The following is a 19,631-nucleotide window of genomic DNA, read 5'->3' as shown; positions in this document are numbered from 1 at the left end:
ACATCTGACCCAATTAAAGGCTATAAGAATACTTGCTGCATTAATGTGTGGATTTTAGTGTAAGGGAGTAATGCAAAGAGAAAACAAAAATATATGAAGCCAGAATTTATGTAAATAATTCCCTGTGTGCGCTGCTCCATTCAAACCCCACCCAGCTCTACTCGGATTCAGGCCAACAACCCATGTAATTATGCCCTGTAAAGGCACATATAGGAGTAGTTATAATAATAATAATAATTCTGCTGATTTAGCAAGGTATCCTTGTCAGAGCCCTTTTTAATAAACACTTATTACATGTCTATTATGTTCGTCACAATGCTAGATGACTTTCTAAAAGTGAGTAAGACAATGTCTCCACCACCAAGACCTTATCTAGTCGGAGAAAAAAGCATATAAACAGTTGATTATCGTTTAAGACATTGTGCTAAGTGTCATGATGAAAATACAAGTCAACAGCTTAGGGAGTGCCCAAGAAGGAACAATTAATTCTGGCTAAAAATTTTCGGAGGACTTCGTGTAGAAAGTGTACATTAGGGGCTTCCCTGGTGGTGCAGTGGTTAAGAATCCGCCTGCCAATGCAGGGGACTTGGGTTCGAGCCCTGGTCTGGGAAGATCCCACATGGCGCAGAGCAACTAAGCCCGTGCACCACAACTACTGAGCCTGCGCTCTAGAGCCCGTGAGCCACAACTGCTGAGCCTGCATGCCGCAACTACTGAAGCCCGAGCACCTACAGCCTGTGGTCCGCAACAAGAGAAGCCACCGCAATGAGAAGCCCGCACAGCGCAACAAAGAGTAGCCCCCGCTCGCCACAACTAGAGAAAGCCCGTGCGCAGCAATGAAGACCCAACGTGGCCAAAAATAAATTAATTAATTAATTTTAAAAAATGGTTCAAATAGTAAATTTAAAAAAAAAGTGTACATTATTTCATTTGGTTCTCCTTATCAAGCTGTGAGGCATTGGGGTGAGTATTGTGATATTCATTTATCAGACAGAATATAGAATGTATCAAAGCAACAATAGAACTAGGATACTGCACCCAGCTCTAATTCCTAGTCAATAGTGTTTACTCCTGTGGTCAATTTGTTTTGTTTTATGAATCGCTCACACATGTACCACGCTCATTAAAATGAAACTTTAAAAATTTACCTTAATAATAGCTATTGGTGCTTATTAAATGCCAGCAACTGTTCTATGCCCTTTACTTGTATTAACTCATTTAATCATCAAACAGCCCTTTGAGGTAGTTTCTATAATTACTCCTGTTTTATAAATGAGGAAACTGAGGCACAGGAAGTCACACAATCTGCCCAAAGTTACCTAGCCAGGAAGTGGCAGAGCCAGGAATTGAAAGCTAGGCAGCCCCAGCTCATTCATTCATTGTATCTCTTTTCTGATCTTGGGCAGCACCTAGCAAAATACCCTGCTCTGGTCTTAACGGTTTATCAATAAAAACTATTGACTTATGCAAAATCAATAGCCAAGAATGCCTTGAACAAAGTCTGATTCATTAACAAGCAAATATTACTGGAACTTAAAAAGTCACCAAGCACAGATCAGAAAACAGTAGGTTTCCAAGATCAACAAAGTGGCTGGTGCTGGTACAACATTTCTGACCGTACAAAGGCTATTCATTCAATGCTTATTTCTGCACGGATGACAAAACAGCATAAACTATCACTGCTTTGTTTTGTATTTCTAGCCATTTGGATTCTTCAAATGTCAATATCACTCTTAAGAATACTCAGAAGGAATCAAGTCACAGCCTATGTTGGACCTAAACAGATCCCATGATGATCTTGGATGTACTTAAAATTTCAAAAGTATAAAAATAATTCTTTTGAAGTTCAGAAACGTACTTCAAAATCTGAAACTTTTTAAACTAAAACAAATAGACATTTTTGAACAAGCTGCTCTTTTTGAAAGAAAGTATGTAAGATTCCTTAAACGTTGAAAAAAATAGCATCATACTTAAACCTTGAAAAATAAGCATCTTTATAATTTTCCCCCAATTTTTTAACTTTATAAGAGAAAAATGAATCTGGTATGACTTGAGTCTTGCTGGCAAAAATTGGTACTTTATATTACCATCACACTGGATGTCTACTCTAGAGCTTTTGAAAGCCTTTGGATTTTGAACAATCTATTTTCTTGTTTTCCTCAAATGTTTCTCTCATCATAAAAGTCAGTGTGGTAGAGTTTTCTTTCTTTAATTCAAAAGAGCTCTTTTTTCTTTGATAATTTCCGGAGCTCTTACAAAAAACTTCCTTGCAAAAAATTGGGATCACACTGAAGTGTTACAAACCAAAGTCAGAAATCATTTGAAAGTCTGACACAGCAGGGTTAGAAGTCCTCCTATCATAGTGGATCATTTTAGTTCTCCTTCGAGTTACTGGCATAGCTGCAAGGACTTGATGGGAATCTAAGTAAAAGGCAGTGGAAGGCAGCTCACAGAAAATAGTGCAGCATTCTCTCGGGCAAATCATCACATTCTAGAAATTATGAGCCAGCCTCAAAGAAGTTGCGGCAGGTTTACTCAAAACAAACCTCCAGTGAGTGCCTAACCATGGTCTGTGCACATAATGAGCTTTCAGAAAATAGTAATGATTATATCATAACGGGGTTACCTGTGTTTCAACTATAATATTTTGCTCACCCTAGATCCTGCACAGAAACAATGATTATAATCATGTCACTGAAGGATTGTGTCATCAAGATTACAGATATGTTCTTACTTCTTATCTTCAGGAATATTGTTTGTTTGTTTAGTTTCAGAAAGGAAGTGTCGATTAACAGAAAATACTTTATCAAAGACATGGTTGCCTTCATCAAAACAAAATGTAAAAAATCTCAGAGGTGAATTTACTCTGAGAACTAAAGAATAGCAAATGGGTAGGATGGGGGAAATTAACTACTGGACAGTTTTCCAGCTTTATAACCAGTTTAAAGCCTCTGTTTTCAGACTCCAGGCTTTATTTGACAGTAATTGTAAGCACTTTTTATTAGTCCATGGAAAACACTTGTCTGAAAGCTCCCACATGCTACTAAAAACCTGGGAACAGAGAAAACAACAAACAATAAAACATAATTTTAAAAGATCAGGTTCAGTAGGTGATGAGACCAACAGATTACAAATGCAGCTTCAAAGAAGAAAGATCTAAACGAATTCAGCTTGTAGAAGACAGAAATCCAGAGAATAACTGTGGAAACCTCACTTGAGATGGTGGCAATCTGTCCCTAGGATGCTATTGCATTGCACATGTGGACACACAGGAAGAGAGCCAGGGCGGGGGTCAGAGGACTGTCATCCTTACTCAGGTACCTGGGCTAAGGTAGGCTCCATCTCCATGCTTCTATCATTGTCAAGGTAAGAACAAAGGACCTGGACAACTGCATACTAGCTCGTAAAGCTCCTGCGTGAAAGTGGCAAAAATTGCTTCTACTCACATTTCATTGACCAAAGCAAGTCACATGGTTACGTATAACTTCAAAGCAAAAGGAGTATGCGGTGGAGAACTGGGAATATTTAGTGTACAGCACTGCCTACTACAATATACTTTTATGTAAATGTTTCCTGCTACTAAATAAACTGAAGGCTAAGATGTACCTTAAATATTTTGGCTGATTCCCTTAAATTTTGGAATCTCCTGCTTTTGTGGTTGTTTGGCTAGAAATTCATTGAGATTATGTCTTGAGTTCATTTGTAATTTAAAAATACAACTTTAGTTTGAATATATATATACATATACATATACTTTTCATTATCTTTTACTATTGATTTCTGATTTAATGACATTGTGATTAGAGATCATGGTCTATATAAATCTGATTCATTGACTTTTAAAATTGAAATATAATTGACATGTAAGATTATATTAGTTTCAGGTGTTCAACTAAATGATTCAACGTTTGTATGTATTGTGAAATGATCACCACAATAAATCTAGCTAACATCCATCACCACACATATTTACAAATTTTTTTCTTGTGATGAAAACTTTTAAGATCTACTCTCTTAGCAACTTTCAAATATATGTCATGATATTTTAAACTATAGTCATCGTGCTGAATGTTATGTCCCCATGACTTATTCATTTTATAAATGGAAGTTTGTGCCTTTTGACCACCTGCACCCATTTCGTGCACCCTCCCCACACCCTCCCCCCTCTTCTAGAAACCACCAATCTGCTCTCTGTATCTGTGAATTCATTTTTTTTGTTTTTTTGTGTGTTTTGTTTTTAGATTCTACATATAAGTGAGATCATACAGTATTTGTCTTTTTCTGTCTGAGTTATTGATTCATTGTAATTTGATGAGACTTCTTCTGTATCCTAGGACACTGCCAATATTTGGAAATATTCCATATGTACTTAAATAATATGTGTAATTCTATTTGTTAAGTGCAAGATACACATTACATAATTTATCTAAACTCCTAATATTTATAAAGATATAAAATTTATGTATATTTATTTGAAATCAAGTTGCTTACATTATTCAGATCTTCTATAGTCTTACTAGTTTATCTATCAGTTACAGTTTGAAAGTGTTTAAATGTCCTATCTTGATATTGTATACATAAACATATATATTTGTTGTGTTGTATATTTTATGCACACATGTTCAGTTCATGATTTATATCTTCTTTGTGGATAATTCAATTTATTATTGTGTAATGTTTCCTTCATCCTTTGTAATGCTTTTTTGCCCTAAGATATATTTCACTTAACATTAATAATATTAATAATGCTATACCAGCTTTCTTTCAAGTAGTATTGTCTTTTTTCGCTGCGCGGCCTGTGGGATCTTAGTTCCCCAACCAGGGGTGAAACCCATGCCCACTGTGGAAGCGTGGAGTCTTAACCACTGGACTGCCAGGGAAGTCCCTTAGGTAGTATTTTTAATCTTCTGATCTTACTATGTTGTTTTGTTTTAGAAGTGATTTATATAAGGTACGTATAGTTGGATTTTGTTTTATCAGCCAATCTGATGGTCTCTATTATTTATTGAGAATTCATTTATTATGATTATTGATATTTCTAGATTTATTTATACTTTGGACTGAACTATTATAATATTTTGTGTTTTCTGTTCACCATACCTTTCTCCTGTTTCATTTTCTGTTCTACTTTTCCTCAGATTTATACATTTCTACAATTTCATTTTTTTTCTTCTGCTGGTCTAGAGATTATGGATTTTACTTCTATTATTTTGCAGTTACACTTCAGTTTTTAAAACTCATGTTCAACTATAAATTTCTCTAATAAAATTTCAATTTATTTCCTTGTATGAATAGGACAAAGACCTTAGAATCTATCTGGCACTGCTTCCTTAGAATCCTTGTTACTGGAGCCTAGAGTTTTACTTTCATCTTTTTTCCCAGCACATACTCATGTACATACAAACGTCATTTTAACAGTGGATAGCTGAATTACTCACTTCTCAAAAAATCAGTTTATCCCCTCATTTTTTTTCTTTTATTTTTCCCTTACCTCTGAATCTCTTTCCTTCTTCTTAAATATGGAATTTTGCCTGTTTTGTTTTATTTTTCAATAAGAGTCTGTGGGAAAATGTATTCCTTCATCCTTGAATGAGCTTTAACTAGATATAAAATTCTGGATAGATAGATATTTTCTCTAAGAGCTTTGAAGATAAAATTTTATTTCTTCTGGTACCTACCTACCTATTTCTTCTGGGTAATAAGTCTAATCGTAGGCCATCTGGTCTTTTCTCTATGAGTAGATTTTAAGAATATCTTTGTGTTTTGCTCTTTTATTTTAATGTGTCTAGTTGTGCATTTACCTTTAATTATCTGGAGTATATTTTCACTCTGACAGCCTACGTCATCAACTCTAAAAATTTTCAGGTTTTCTCTCTCTGCTTGTTGCTTCTGCCTTTTCTCCTCTTCTCTTCTGGGATTCCGTGTGTGTGTGTGTGTTCATTCATTTATTCACTCGTTCATTGATTTTTAATTATCTCCTTATCATTCTATCTCCCTATCTCTTCACTGTTCTTTCAAAAAAATTTTTCTCTTTGCCTTTCTGCTATATTCTGGGTGAATGCCTTAGTATTACCTCCCATTTCATTCATATTACTTTGATCATTCCAGTTTAGAGTTTATCCAGTTTACTAAGTTTTAAAAAGCATCTTTTTGCATAATTTCTCACTTCTTTGGAATGATGCTATTCCTTTTTGCATCTCTTCGATAACTCTAGATATACTTATCTTAAAGTTTTTTTTAAGGTGGCACATTTATTTTTGTTTTGTCTAGAATGATTTCATTTCCCCCTGTTTGATTTTACTTGGTGTCTTTATTCTGTTAATTTTCTTTTTTGGTTTTGAGGTCCACCTTGAGTTGGTGCTACTTTTCTTTTTCTCTCTCTTCCTCCTTTCTATTAAGAGGTTTTGTGATTGCCTCAGCTCAGCCCCTAGAACCTGTGGTTCAAAACCTGGTCTCCTCTTGATGCTTAAGGTCCTTATTCGACCATGATATTGGGAAGAGTTTAAAGTCAGATGATAATGCTGGCTAGACTTGGTCACAAAGGTTGAGTCTGTCCTGGCATCTGCCTTGGCACTCAGACTCTTACAAGCTATAGCTCTGGGCAGCAAACAGCAGCACATTTTTTCTTATTCTTCCCAGGATGGAAAGAGGGAGGAAAGTGTCTTGACACTGCACCCTACTTCTCTGTGGTCCTGGGGAGTTGTATCCCCGCTGTCTCTGCATGCTTGCTGGTGAGAATGGCAGTCCTGTGACTTCAGACCCGCATTTCTCTTCAGTTCCTGGTTTATACATTGTTTTTTTTTAAGATTTATTTATTTATTTGGTTGCACAGGGTCTTAGTTGCGGCAGGCAGGCTCTTCGGTTGCAGCACGCATGTGGGATCTAGTTCCCTGACCAGGGATCGAACTGGGCCCCCTGCATCGGGAGCACTGAGTCTTAACCACTACACCACCAGTGAAGTCCCAAGACTTATTCTTTTATTTTAATTTATTTATTTTATTTATTTACTTTTGGCTGCGCTGGGTCTGTTGCTGCGCGCGGGCTTTCTCTAGTTGCGGTGAGCGGGGTCTACTCTTCATTGCTGTGGCTTCTCTCATTGCGGAGCACGGGCTCTAGTCGCGCAGGCTTCCGTAGTTGTGGCGTGCAGGCTCAGTAGTTGTGACGCACGGGCTTAGTTGTTCCGCAGCATGTGGGATCTTCCCGGACCAGGGCTCAAACCCGTGTCCCCTGCATTGGCAGGCGGATTCTTAAAGAGTGTGCCACCAGGGAAGCCCTATACATTTTTTATAATATTTTTTCTCCCACTGTTGTTTGCTTGGATGTGGAGTTTGTCGGTGGCTCAAAGTGTGAACTTTGAATGTCATTTTGATAAGAGGGCTACACTCTTTTATTATCTGCTTAAAAAAAATCCCCCAACTCAACAGGGCATCCTAACCCGACTCTGGCTGCGCGGGGTAGACGTGTGCCCGCGGACTTCCTCTCTCTGCGCGTTCCAGCTCCCATCAGCCGCGGGCGCACGGCGCACGGCCCCCCATTCAACCAGCGCAGCCCGCCCCTGAGCAAAAAATGAGCAGAAGCTGCAGTGATTTTAAACTTCTCTCTCTTATGTAAGGACTGAAAGGTAAATTACATAAACCATCTTCTCGTAAAAATAAAGATGAAAAATGTTCATATTCATTCAGGTATAGTGATAGGATTTCTTGTATCAACTGGGCAGTGGACGCAGCTCACCTCTCTGCTACTGCCTCCTATAAGTCGTTAGTCTCCTAACTCTATGTTCCACATCCTGGTCATCAGCCAGGGAAAGCTGATAAAATGAGGCATTGCCTTACTAAAAAAACAAAAACAAAAACAAAACAAACAGAAAAACCCACCACCACCAACAAAAACAAACCACTGTTTACTATGGGTTGTAATAGATTTTGAAAACTAGGATAAATGATACTTTTAAAATAAACATCTCAGAATCATACTTGTGATGTTTTTCACCCCTTTTTTGGGAAAGAGTGGAATGGAGATGATGAGGGAGGTTTCATTTAGATTTGTTTTAAATTTTAAAAAGCTGTTCTTTTAAATTTACCATCTGTTACTTCAGTGCTTGCAAGTGGCTATGGTAACTGTTCGGGGCTACCAGACTGAACCATGGTATAATCCGGTATGGCTTGACCCCTACTGGGCCTTTCTCGTGGAGGGAGACCAACTTATTGTGAGTCTTGTCACATTACAAGAGAGTTTCTTTGCAAATATGTTAGCCTTCTGGTTAATGCACAGCAAAGATAAGAATTAGTTATAGACTTTCTTGTGAGTCATTTGAACTACAAGGTGCTAATTCTGTGGAGAAAATTCTGTCATTCTCCTGAGAGAAACTTCTGTACATACCCCAGTACGTCAACATTTTTATACAGATCTTAAATAACACCAAGTAAATATGCTTAAGGCATGCAATTAGTCTTTGCTAAGAAAGAATGATTCATACTGTCAGTTTTCAGTTTCCATCCCTTTCCTAGAGATACTTTTATTTGAGTTGAAGAAATTACTAGAAATATATTGCTGATAGTGGTGTTGATATAGCTATCTGGAGACTGTGATGTGTGCGCTATGATATGGTATATGGGAGAAAGATATTCACTAAGATGAACGAGTTTAACCTTATAACCCTGAATTCAATTAGAATATTAGTGAAGACTTATTTATATTTTTTAGTGAAAAAAATATTTTTCTTTAGCACTATGCACTGAAATTGCCTAGAGATATTGACCGACCCAATAGCAATGAGTTACCCGAGTTCCTAGAATTTGGTCTTTAAATACCATTTTCCAGAAAAAGAGATCTGGGTCCTTGAAAAAGGAGGCTGATGGTAGGTCTAAGGTAGGAAATGTACTAGATAAGTTTGAAACTTTTTATCCAAGGCTAGTAGGATTGTGTGAAAAAGACTCAGGAGCCAACTTGAATAAGCTCCCACTGTCTGAAGGTTAGATGACTTAAGTGCCAATAAGGACAATAATTGCCATGGATTGAAATACATCAAATATGTTTAAATCCACGAGTTCAAAATGATATTTAAATACATAGATCATCTTTGGAGAGTATTAGGGCTTTGAGTTATTATTTTGGAAACTGGTAAATAAAGGATAAAATCTTTATCCTGCCTTTTCTATAAATATTCAGAGTAACCAAATTATGGATGACAGAAAGTGTTTTTTATAGATGTATTCAGGTTAATAAATGAAAAAGGGAAAGTAGAATGAAAACATCACATTTTGAAATCCCCAATAAATTGTTAATACCACCAAATGTAAGACAGTATGTGCTTCTGATGAAAGTACCCAATATCACTTATTAAGTAGTCTTCGTATATACACACATACACATACCATCACCACCACCACCACCAAACCTGAATTTAACCACATGTGAAGACAGAGAAATACGAGGGCCAAAAACATGTCTAAAGCAAGACAAACAAAAATATGAACTGTAGGAAACTTTATGAGACAAGTGACTCAGCTTCTCTTTCTCCCCATCCTCTTCTTCTCCCCATTCTCCTCCTCCTCCTTCTTCAACAACAACAAAACTGCAAGAGGAAAAAAGAGATGGAGAAAAAATTCTATAGATTAAGAGCCAAGAGCATATAAATCCAATGCAAGGGACAGAGCTTTTGTAATCGTGATTCAAACAAACTTAGAGAACATTTATAGTATAATTTGGGAAATGGGAGCACTGCCTGGATATTTGAGTAGATTCAAGAAGTGCAGCTGATTAGGGAGATACATTGATAATATTGCATCATGTTTTAAAAATGTAAACATAGTAAATTGCTGTATTGAACCAGTCTCCTGAGGCTGGAGGTAAGTGGGGATGGAGGAGTGGAGGGGTCATGGAGGTGGGAAAGGAAAGTCTGTTGCCTCCTTTTGCCAAAAGAATAAACTGTAACTTGTATTTCAAATTTGGTTTTAATTCACCCTGAAGCATGTGTATGAGCAGTTTAACAAATGAATTGATGATACTCTTAAGGTACATAGATAGTGGAAAAAGTTTCTCTCTAGCTCATTTTTCTCTACTATGTAAAAGGAAAGTGCATTGAAACTTCATAACAGATTCAAGCATCTCCATATATATTAGAGTTGACAGAATAGAAGTCTCACTATCTAATGAAAGAGTTAAAATATATATATGCCTGCATTTTAGTATTTTGTGTTTGTTAAAATTTGGTAGAATCCTAAGATTTTTTTCCCTTTTCCTCCCTAAATTAATTATCCAATATTGAGCTAGAAGACAACCATAAGAGTTAAAAATAATAAAGAAAGAAAAAGGAAATTTTGAAGCTGAATATTTTGATACTTACATAAACAATTTTTTCCCCTATGGTACATATTTCCTTTACCATAACAAAGTATCATGGAATGATGCACTTCAGCAGTAATTCCTATAGTATTTCTTGAATGACTTTGTCTCCACTTAAAATTGTTGAAAGTTTTCCTAGGTTGTGAGATCTCTGAGAAGGTAACATATTTGATCCAGAAACACATATATGTGAAATGCCTGAAACACAGTTGATGCCTGGTGACTGGAAGTTATAATTATTATGTCAGAAAAAAATAATATTAGCATACATGTTGATTTTCCCCATTTCCCTGCCTGTCAAAGAAAATCTGCATTGGTGAGCCCAGTTTTCTACCTCTTCCCTCATCCTAAAAAAGGATGGATAATTTTGTGCTGAATTTAAGCCTAAATTAAACTACTAAACAATGTGATAAGAAAGAGGAGAGAGAAAAGAAGGAGGGCAATATTAGGTAGGCTGGGAGTTTAAGAGGGTTTTTTTGGGGGGGGGGGAGGTAGGGTTGGGGATGAGGGGAGAGGAATTTAATAAAAGCGAATGTGGAGTATGTATTTGGATCCTCTTGAATGTCCTTTAAGAGTCACTAGTAAAGGATGGAATTTTTCTTAATTACATTTCAAGAGTTGAACTACACTTCTTGAATAAACGTAGCACTGTTATGGGACTGAACCCTGAGTAGCTCTGGATTCACAAGGTTTACAATATTATTTACTTGAAAGATGCATAGTAAAGGATTAACAGTGCCCAAAGAGAAGTTTGTCCTTTGCCTTCAACTCCTGGGAGATCCCTGGAATGTCCTGCCTGCTAAGTGTGTCTTTGTTTGCCTGGGGGCCTTGGGCCACTCCAGATATTCTATTCGAACTCTGTGATTTATGGTGAAGGCTTTGGGCCACACAGTATCATCTCTACCTGGGGAGAGGCGGGGATGGGGGCTATAGACTAAGGTCAACTATGTGAGCAGTCAACCAAGTCTACCTGACTGAACCCCAATAAAAACTCTCGACACCAAGGATGAGATGAACTTCTCTGGTTGTCACAGCTCAGTGTGTCTTGTCACAGCTCAGTGTGTCTTGTCACACCTAATTGCTGGGAGAAACAGGCATGGTCCACACAAATTCACTGGGAGAGGACAGTTGAAGACTGGTGCTTGGCGTTTCCTGGACACTGTCGTATGTGCTTCTTCCCTTGGCTGGTATTAATCTGTATCCTTTTACAATAATAAACCATAACCATGAGTATGACAGCTTCTGGGAGTCCTTCTAGTGAATTATAAAGCTGGATGGTTGTCTTAGAGACCTCTTGAACTTATGGTTGGCATCAGGAGTCTAGGGGACTCACAAACTTTGCAGAAGTGCATGGCGAAATAATATTTCTACACACAAATGTAAAGTGAAAGAATTTATGTAAAATCCCAAAAGTGAAAAAGGGAACTACATTTAGAAGGGAACAGTCTAAAACTATAGACCAATAAGCTATACTTCCAGAAGAAATATTAAAATACATATTCAAACAGCAAAATATGGAAAATAAAGCTTTTAAAGGAGTAAATCCTAATCTAACTTTTTTTTTTTACAATAGTGATAAATCTAGTAAATTGGGGGCATATAATGGGTATAATACATATCAACTTCAGTAAAATTGTTATTTGGTCTCAAGGTTTGACTCTTTAAAGCATCTCATGTTAAATGGGATCCAAAAGGGCTGTTAAACTCATCGAATTCAATAGTGACATGTGCACAGTACAAAAAAATAACTCATGAAAGAGGAAATCTATACAAATGCAAGCTAGGACAGAGTGTGTTTTGCAAATGTATGGCATAAATTGATCCAGAATCATAAAAACCACAAGTTAAGTAGGAGTTAGCATTGTGTCATTGTAATTCTAAAAGTTAATAAAATACTGAATTATCTAAATAAGAGAATGGCATATGAAGCTTAGTCTGTCACTGTGTTCTATTCTGGTGAGATCATTTTTAGATTATTGCATTCATTTTTAAACCCCATGTTTAGTGAAAGAGACTTCAGCATATTGGGTTCCAATCCTAGCTTTGCCACTGACAGACTGGCTCTATAATGGAACTGTTCAGGAACTGAGGTCCCCGGTTCTCCTCAATTCCAGATCCTGTTAATTGAGAGTATTGGGTCAGAAACACACTTAAATGGCCACATAGATCTAAAATCCTTAGTTCATCAAGAAAAGACATTATTAAAAGTGATGGGTGTTGGGAGATCTAAATCACAATGTCTTTGTATACAAAGACATATAGGAGACACTGAGTTACCATCATCCACTGATAAGCTCTCACAGGGGAAAAGTCAGGAGCCTGAGTTCACAGGGCTCTACAGATGCCAAGACTACAACTTGCTCCCACAATCCATTTCTCTATCTTCCTTTAGTAACAGAAACCTCAACATGGGTTAGCAGGTGTCTGGCTAGGAGATACATGTCACAACCTCCCTGCAGTTAAGTGTGGCCAGATGAATATGAGTGACAGGAGTGGAGGCAGATTCTTCATCACATCCTTTCTTTTACTCTTCCTTCAGGCAGGGGCACAGTTATGAGAGCCAACTTTGATCATGAGATGCTAGAGGATGGCAGTACAATATGCTTTAGATAATTCCGTGGACAGAGCCTCCTTCTGTTTTGCTATGAGAAAGAGAAAAAGAATCTGTCCTATTTGAGCCACTGTATTTTATAGATTCTTTGTTACAGCCACCTTGTTGTGTCCTAACTTATTTAGAAACTGGTACTGGAAATAGGCTGCTATCAAATAAAAGCCTAAAACAAGTACAAGGAATGAGGAAATGTTGCAGGCAGGAAATCTGATGACCCCTGTTATGCCATGGCAAAGCATGTGGCAAAGTTCTTGATTATTTTAGCTATGGAGCCCACGATTCTAGGAGAAGAGATTGAGAAAACTCAGGATATTAGTACATGTTTGCTGTTCCTTGCTGCATTTAACAAGATACGAGGTACAGCTTCTGAGAAACATTACTAGGCCTTCCACTAAATGCTCTTCCTCAGACAATGGGAATCAACTCAACTACAAAGATCATTTAGTTGAAGGAGAGAGGGACAGCCAAGCACAGAGGCCAGTAAATAAAAGAGGGGAAGTGGCAGATGAAAGAACCATGACCACTCGAGGCCTTTGCTAATGTTAATTTCATATGGAACTAACTAGAAGCTAATAGACTGAAGCATATTAAGTTTTTGAGCAAATTGTTCTGCTGAAAAACAAAACATAAACCAGGCTTACGGAAGTCTATGACAGTCTGCCATGCCCCTTCTCCCCCTGAAGCAACCCTGGGTCCCCAAATCCATACCTCCAATGTCCACTACAGATGTGACCATGGTGGACAGTGGACAAGAGGGTGCCTCCCAGAGAACAGACCGGATGAAACCAAGGATCTTAATACCAGAGGGGACTTTCCATAACTGATGCCCAGCAAACGCTGTTCACTGCCATGGACCACTCACTTGTCCCATTCTTCCCTTTTCTGAATGAGAGTTTTACCTGTGATTACCTCGTTCCTACTCCACAATTGTGTATTGGCTGGTTGGGGGATAGATCATGCCCCTTCTGTCTACGGGTCCCTGCACTGGAGAGGGTCGTATCAGGACCTGACAGAGGACACTGAGAGTCAACCAGAATTCCTGGCCTCTGAGCTGGATGAGTGATCAAATGGGATTTCAGGATGTACCCCTTTGAGGGGTGTGCTCTGTGTGTGGGAACAAAGGTGCGCCTGGATAATTGAGCGGGAAGCCAGAAGGAGAGATGTGTCATGGATACTCATTTTATTCTGCCTTCTTCCTTTAGTAATAGAAACCCCTCAGATGTAATTGGCACTCATGGCTAGAGACCACAGTTCATCCTCCTGTGCAATCCACCTAGCCAGGAGTCCCAATTTATTTCAAAAGGGATGCAAGTCGGAGTGTTGTGTGAAAGTTTTGTGCCACATCTTTAAAAAGCAAGGTGGTTGTCTCCACTCTCCCTTCCATGGAGCTGGAAGGCGGAAACAGTGCTGGCGAGCCTGCTTTGATCCTGGAGGAAAAGCAGCCCCCTAGGGCATGGCGGAGTAACAGGACAGAAGGAGCCAGCATCCCTGCATTAGACCAGAGCGGCTCTGCTCACCTTTTCTGGACCACAGCCTAACCCAGGGCTGTCATGTGGAAGAGAAAGAAATTTCCATGTGTCTGGAACCCTTGTCTTTCTGGATTTCATTGTTTTGAAGCTTAGTCTGTATTCTAACCCCATATCTATCATTTGACAATGTTTACATGCCCAGCATTAGTGAGCTAGAGTCGGGTTTTAATAATAACTTAATTTATTAAAACATAGTGTACTTTAGAGTTGTTTTAGACTTACTGTAAAATTTTGAAGATAATACAGAGTTCCCATACATCTCACACAGAGTTTCACCTATTATTAACATCCTACATTAGCATGGTAGCTTTGTCACAATTCATGAATCAATTATCAACTAAAGCCTTGGATATGAGGGTGATCTGGCTGCGACATCTGTCACCCTATTGATCGCCAGGATTGATGTGGCTGATCTGGCTGGCTAGGAAGGTGACCTCCCTCCCTCATTGCTCCATATGTGTCCCTCCCAAAACTGCCCACTTGGTCGGCCTTCCCCGATAGAGGAGGACCGTTCTTGGGTCAAGGGTCTACTAATTGCTGTGCTCCCCTGCTAGAACCTGCACACAAGATCTCAAGGTCCATTTGTAGGAGAACGTAGGGTAGCCAAACTTCCAGGACTCCAGACACATCCTAATGAGTCTGCATGTGGCAGTCTGCCTTTCTTTACAAAAAAAACAAAAAGAAAAGAAAGAAAGAAAAAGCAACACTAGAGCCTATATTTTATTCAGAATTCTTTAGTTTTGACTTAAGGTCCTTTTTTTGTTCCAGGATCTCATCCAGGAACCATATTACATTTAGCTGTCATGTCTCAGGCTCTTTTTTTGCTGTGATGGTGTCTCGGACTTTTAAATTTTTGATGCCTTTGTTAGTTTTGAGGAGTACTGTCTCCTCAATTAAGATGTGTGTTTTTCTCATGATTAGACTGGAGTTCTGGGTTTTGGGGAAGAAGGTTACAGAGATATTGTGCTATTTTTTTTATCACATCCTATCAAGTACATGCTAGTAATACCATTAATTATTATTGATGTTAATCTCGATTACCTTTCTGAGGTAGTGTTTGTCAGGTCTCTCCTCCATAAAGTTACTCTTTTTTTCCCCATCCCATAATGTGGTCTGGAAGATATGCACTATGCAGCCCACACACAGGAAGTGAAGAGTTATGTTCTACCTCCTTGAGGATGGAGTAGCTATATAAATTATTTGGAATTCTGCAGGGGAGATTTGTGTCTCCTCCATTATTTATTTATTCAAATGTTTATTGATGCCAGCACAGACTCACAAATCTTTATTTTATACTTTGGGTTATAATTCAATGCTACATTATTTATTTAGTTGCTCAGATACCAGCTTTGGCCATTGGGAGCGCTTTCAATTGACGCCTATGTCCCTTTGACATATCCACATCATCTGTGTGTACATATGTGTGTGCATGTATATGTTTGAGCACGTCCTTATTTCCTGGCACTATAAGATGCTCAGGGTTCATCTTCTCTACATCCTGCCCCAGCCCTAGAACCAGCCATTTCTCCAAGGAGTCTTGGTCACTTTTATTGGAGAATGGTATTAAAAAATCAAGATCTGGATTCATTGCTTCTAGGCTCTGTCAGCTGACAGAGCAAGAAAATATATGTGTGTATACTAACACATGTAAATGCACATACCTTTAGATATTTCTATGTGTAACCATCCATATCTATATTAAACTAAACACAAAATCATACTGATGTCTCTAACTCATTCATTACCACAGGGACCATTCCTGTCTCTTCCTCTCCTTATCTGTAACCTCCCACTCCGACGGTGAGAAATGTGGCTCCCACCAACCACTGACTATTTACTGAATTATTCAATTCCAGTATATACATATGCATAGTGGTTTCAGAATTGTTAACCTGTACTCCATGAAAAACAACTTGGTCAACTAGAGTACAGTGATCTGTACGGTTGCTGTGTCTTTAGTCTTACACACTCCACTCATTTCCAAAGTTACTGTTCACTCATTTTCAGAGCTACTAAGGTCAGCCCCTTTTCCCCTCACCCCCTTTACTGAGACCATTTCATACATTTGCAATACCATTGGATCCTTTTGCAACACTCTGCATTCCATCCTGGGATCCTTGCCCCTGAACACCTAAATGAGATTTAAAATTTGCATATATTAAGGTTCATTCTTTGTACTGCTAAGTTCTGTGGGTTTTGACAAGTGCATTGTGTCATGTATTCACCATTGCAATATCCAGTATAGTTCGGGTGCACTAAAAAATTCCCCATGCTTCACCTATTCAGCTCTCCATCTCCCCAGGCCCACTCCTCTTGAAGCCCCAGCAATCACTAATCTACTTACTGTCTCTATGGTTTTGCCTTTTCCAGAATGTCACATAAGTGGAATCATATAGTATGGAGCCTTTTTCAGACTGGCTTTTTTCATTTAGCAATATGCATTTAAGAAGTATCCATGTTTCTGCAGATTTGATAGTTCATTCATTTTCATTGCTGAATATTACTCCATTGTATGGATGTACCACAGTTTTGTCAAGACATTTGTTTATTGAAGGGCATCTTGGTTTCTTCCAGTTTTTGATGATTATAAATAGAACTGCTATAAACATTTACATGCAGCTTTTTGTATGGACATAAGTTTTCAAATTAGTTGGGTAAAAACCTAGGAGCACAATTGCTGAATTATGTGAAAGAATATGTTTAGCGTTGTAAGAAACTGCCAAACTGTCTTCCAAAGTGGCTGTACCGTTTTGCATTCCCATCATCAATGAACGAGAGCAATTGGCATTCTGTTTTTAGTTTTTAGCCATTCTAATAGGCATAAAGTAGTACCTTATCCGTGTTTTAATTTGCATTTCCTTAATGAAAAATGTTGTTGAGTATCTTTCATATGTTTATTTGCCATCTTCTTTGGTTAGGTGTCTGTTTAGATCTTTTGCCCATTTTTTAAAATAAGTTTTTTGTTTCCTTATTGTTTAGTTTTAAGAGTTCTTTGGTATGGAGGACAAATTCTTTATCAGATATCTACTTTGCAAATATTTTCTCCCAGTCTGTGGCTTATCTTCTCATTCTCTTAACAGTGCCTTTCACAGAGCACAAGTTTTTAATTTTAATAAAGCTGACTGAAATTTCTTTTATAGATTGTGCTTTTGATGTTATATCCAAAAACTCGTCACCAAGTTTAAGGTCATGTTGTTTTTCTCCTACATTTTCTTCTGGAAGTTTTACGGTTTTGCATTTTACATTTAAGTCTATGACCCATTTTGAGTTAATTTTTGTAAAAGATGTAAAGTCTGGGCCTAGGTACTTTTTTTTTCCTTTTTTGCATATGGGTGTCCAATTATTTCAGCACCATTTGTTGAAAAGACTATTCTTTCTCCATTGAATTGTCTTCGTGCTTTTGTCAAAAATCAGTAGTCTGTATTTGTCTCAAAATAATTTTAATCTGTTCATGAAACCAATAGTAGTCAATAATATTTTAATGACACAAATTTAAAAGGCATAAATGAATTTTATGAAATGCCACCATTCATTTGACAATCTATATTTTTAATAATCCATTATGAAACAACCACGGCCTGTATCTTGCCTGCATCTTCAACCTCATCTCTTTGTGTTCATTAATTCCAGCCTCCTGGCAATCTTTCTGTGATTTCTTTAAATCACATCAAAGCTGCACTTGCCTTAGGGACTAAACACTTTCTTGTGGGAGACTTTCAATCCAGTTTGCCTTTGTGGGCCTGAAGGGTCCTTGAAGTTCATGATCTTTCCTTTTCTCTTGGGAAAGGAGATAAAATTAACAAATTGTGCCTGTCAAGAAAGTTATATCAAGATCTAAATGTTCCTTTCCACCAGATACATTATTCATATTGCAACAAAGGACAAGAACATGTAACATTCATAAAATTCCTGTGAGAAGTCTCTTTTAGATCTGAAGTTATGCTGTCTAATTGTTTACTGTTTCTATTTGGAAAACAAAGGAATTTGATTCTGAGTGCTGCCTCAAATGAGGTGAGGAACCAGTCATGCCTGGCCCCTTGTTTCCACTTCAGGTGAACGCTGGTTCAGAACCACCTTTGACAAAGTCACTCCTTTATCCAAGTGAGCAACTTTGCCTGAGGACCAGGACAAAGTAGCCATTTGCTGTAACCCACCCGTTGGCAGAGAGCTGAAAGCTATCTAAGTAATATCTGAATATTGTTTTGCGTGAGGAATAGAGGAAGCTTAAAAATGCTTTGACTATTCTCTGTCTCTTGGCATCTGTGAACTTCTGTCTCATGTTTAAGAGAAGCACGGACGCATTTAGCCCAGAAAGTGGTCTGATTTTGGCTGATCCTAAAACATCTCCTCCTGGAGTGCTTTGCCCCAGGCTGGTTCCTTCTCATCATTCAGCTCTTACTTGAAATGTTACCTGACAACATTATTTTTAAATACTACCCCTTGGCCTAGTCGCTGCGTTTTATTTCCTTCCTGGTCTTATTTGCTTTCAGAAATTATTGTGTTTATTTATTTTTTGTCTTTCAAACTGTGCCTCCACCCTTCCTTTAGAATTTAAGTTCCATGAGGGCAGGAGCCTTGGTTATTTTTGTTATCACTCAGATCTGGAACACAGTTTCTAAATGAAGATTTTTAAATTGTTGGATAACAGAACAAATGAAGGAGTGAATGAATGAGTGACAGTAGATTATAAACAATGCAATTTTTCCTACAGAGTCTAGAATGATTGGGCATTTCAATGTACTAATGAGACGAACGTTTCAAAGAGGCAATGAAGTTAAAAAATCTTTCCCAGATGGCATTTATAAGGCAATGATAATGATCAGTTTCCTCTCTTCTAGTGAAAAAACAGAAACCATTACCTAATTCAGGAGACATTTGAACATTTCAGTACTATCTCAGAAGCCATACTTCTCAAATAGCAGGACAAAGATCCAGTAAACACGATTCAGAATTCACTTTGTGTTGTGACAAAGTTAACATGCAATTCTGCAGCACATTCAAAACATTCACCAACTCTTAGGCATCTAACAAAAGATATAATCTAAGAATGGGGTAAGCAGCAGGAATAGAGTCATAGATTCTTGCAGTGTTTGTGCTGGTGGGTACAATAGCAAGCCAATGTTCTCAATCTCACATTTTAAGTAGCA

General features: G+C 37.9%; 1 protein-coding gene across 1 annotated transcript in view; it reads right to left on the bottom strand.

Moving 5' to 3' along the window:
- Nucleotides 1-3,555: 3,555 nt before the first annotated feature.
- Nucleotides 3,556-19,631, bottom strand: part of SCEL (sciellin) — a 189,926-nt gene continuing 173,850 nt past the window's right edge. The window contains exon 32 of the mRNA XM_082365780.1: nucleotides 3,556-18,261. Within this exon, the coding sequence (XP_082221906.1) occupies nucleotides 18,176-18,261 (86 nt within the window). The 3' untranslated portion in view covers nucleotides 3,556-18,175. The remainder of the gene's footprint in view (nucleotides 18,262-19,631) is intronic.

Source organism: Balaenoptera borealis (assembly GCF_965194805.1).
Source record: "Balaenoptera borealis genome assembly, chromosome: 18".
NCBI lineage: Eukaryota > Metazoa > Chordata > Mammalia > Artiodactyla > Balaenopteridae > Balaenoptera > Balaenoptera borealis.
The sequence above is the reverse complement of the archived record's forward strand: the minus strand, read 5'-3'. Positions and strand labels throughout refer to the sequence as shown.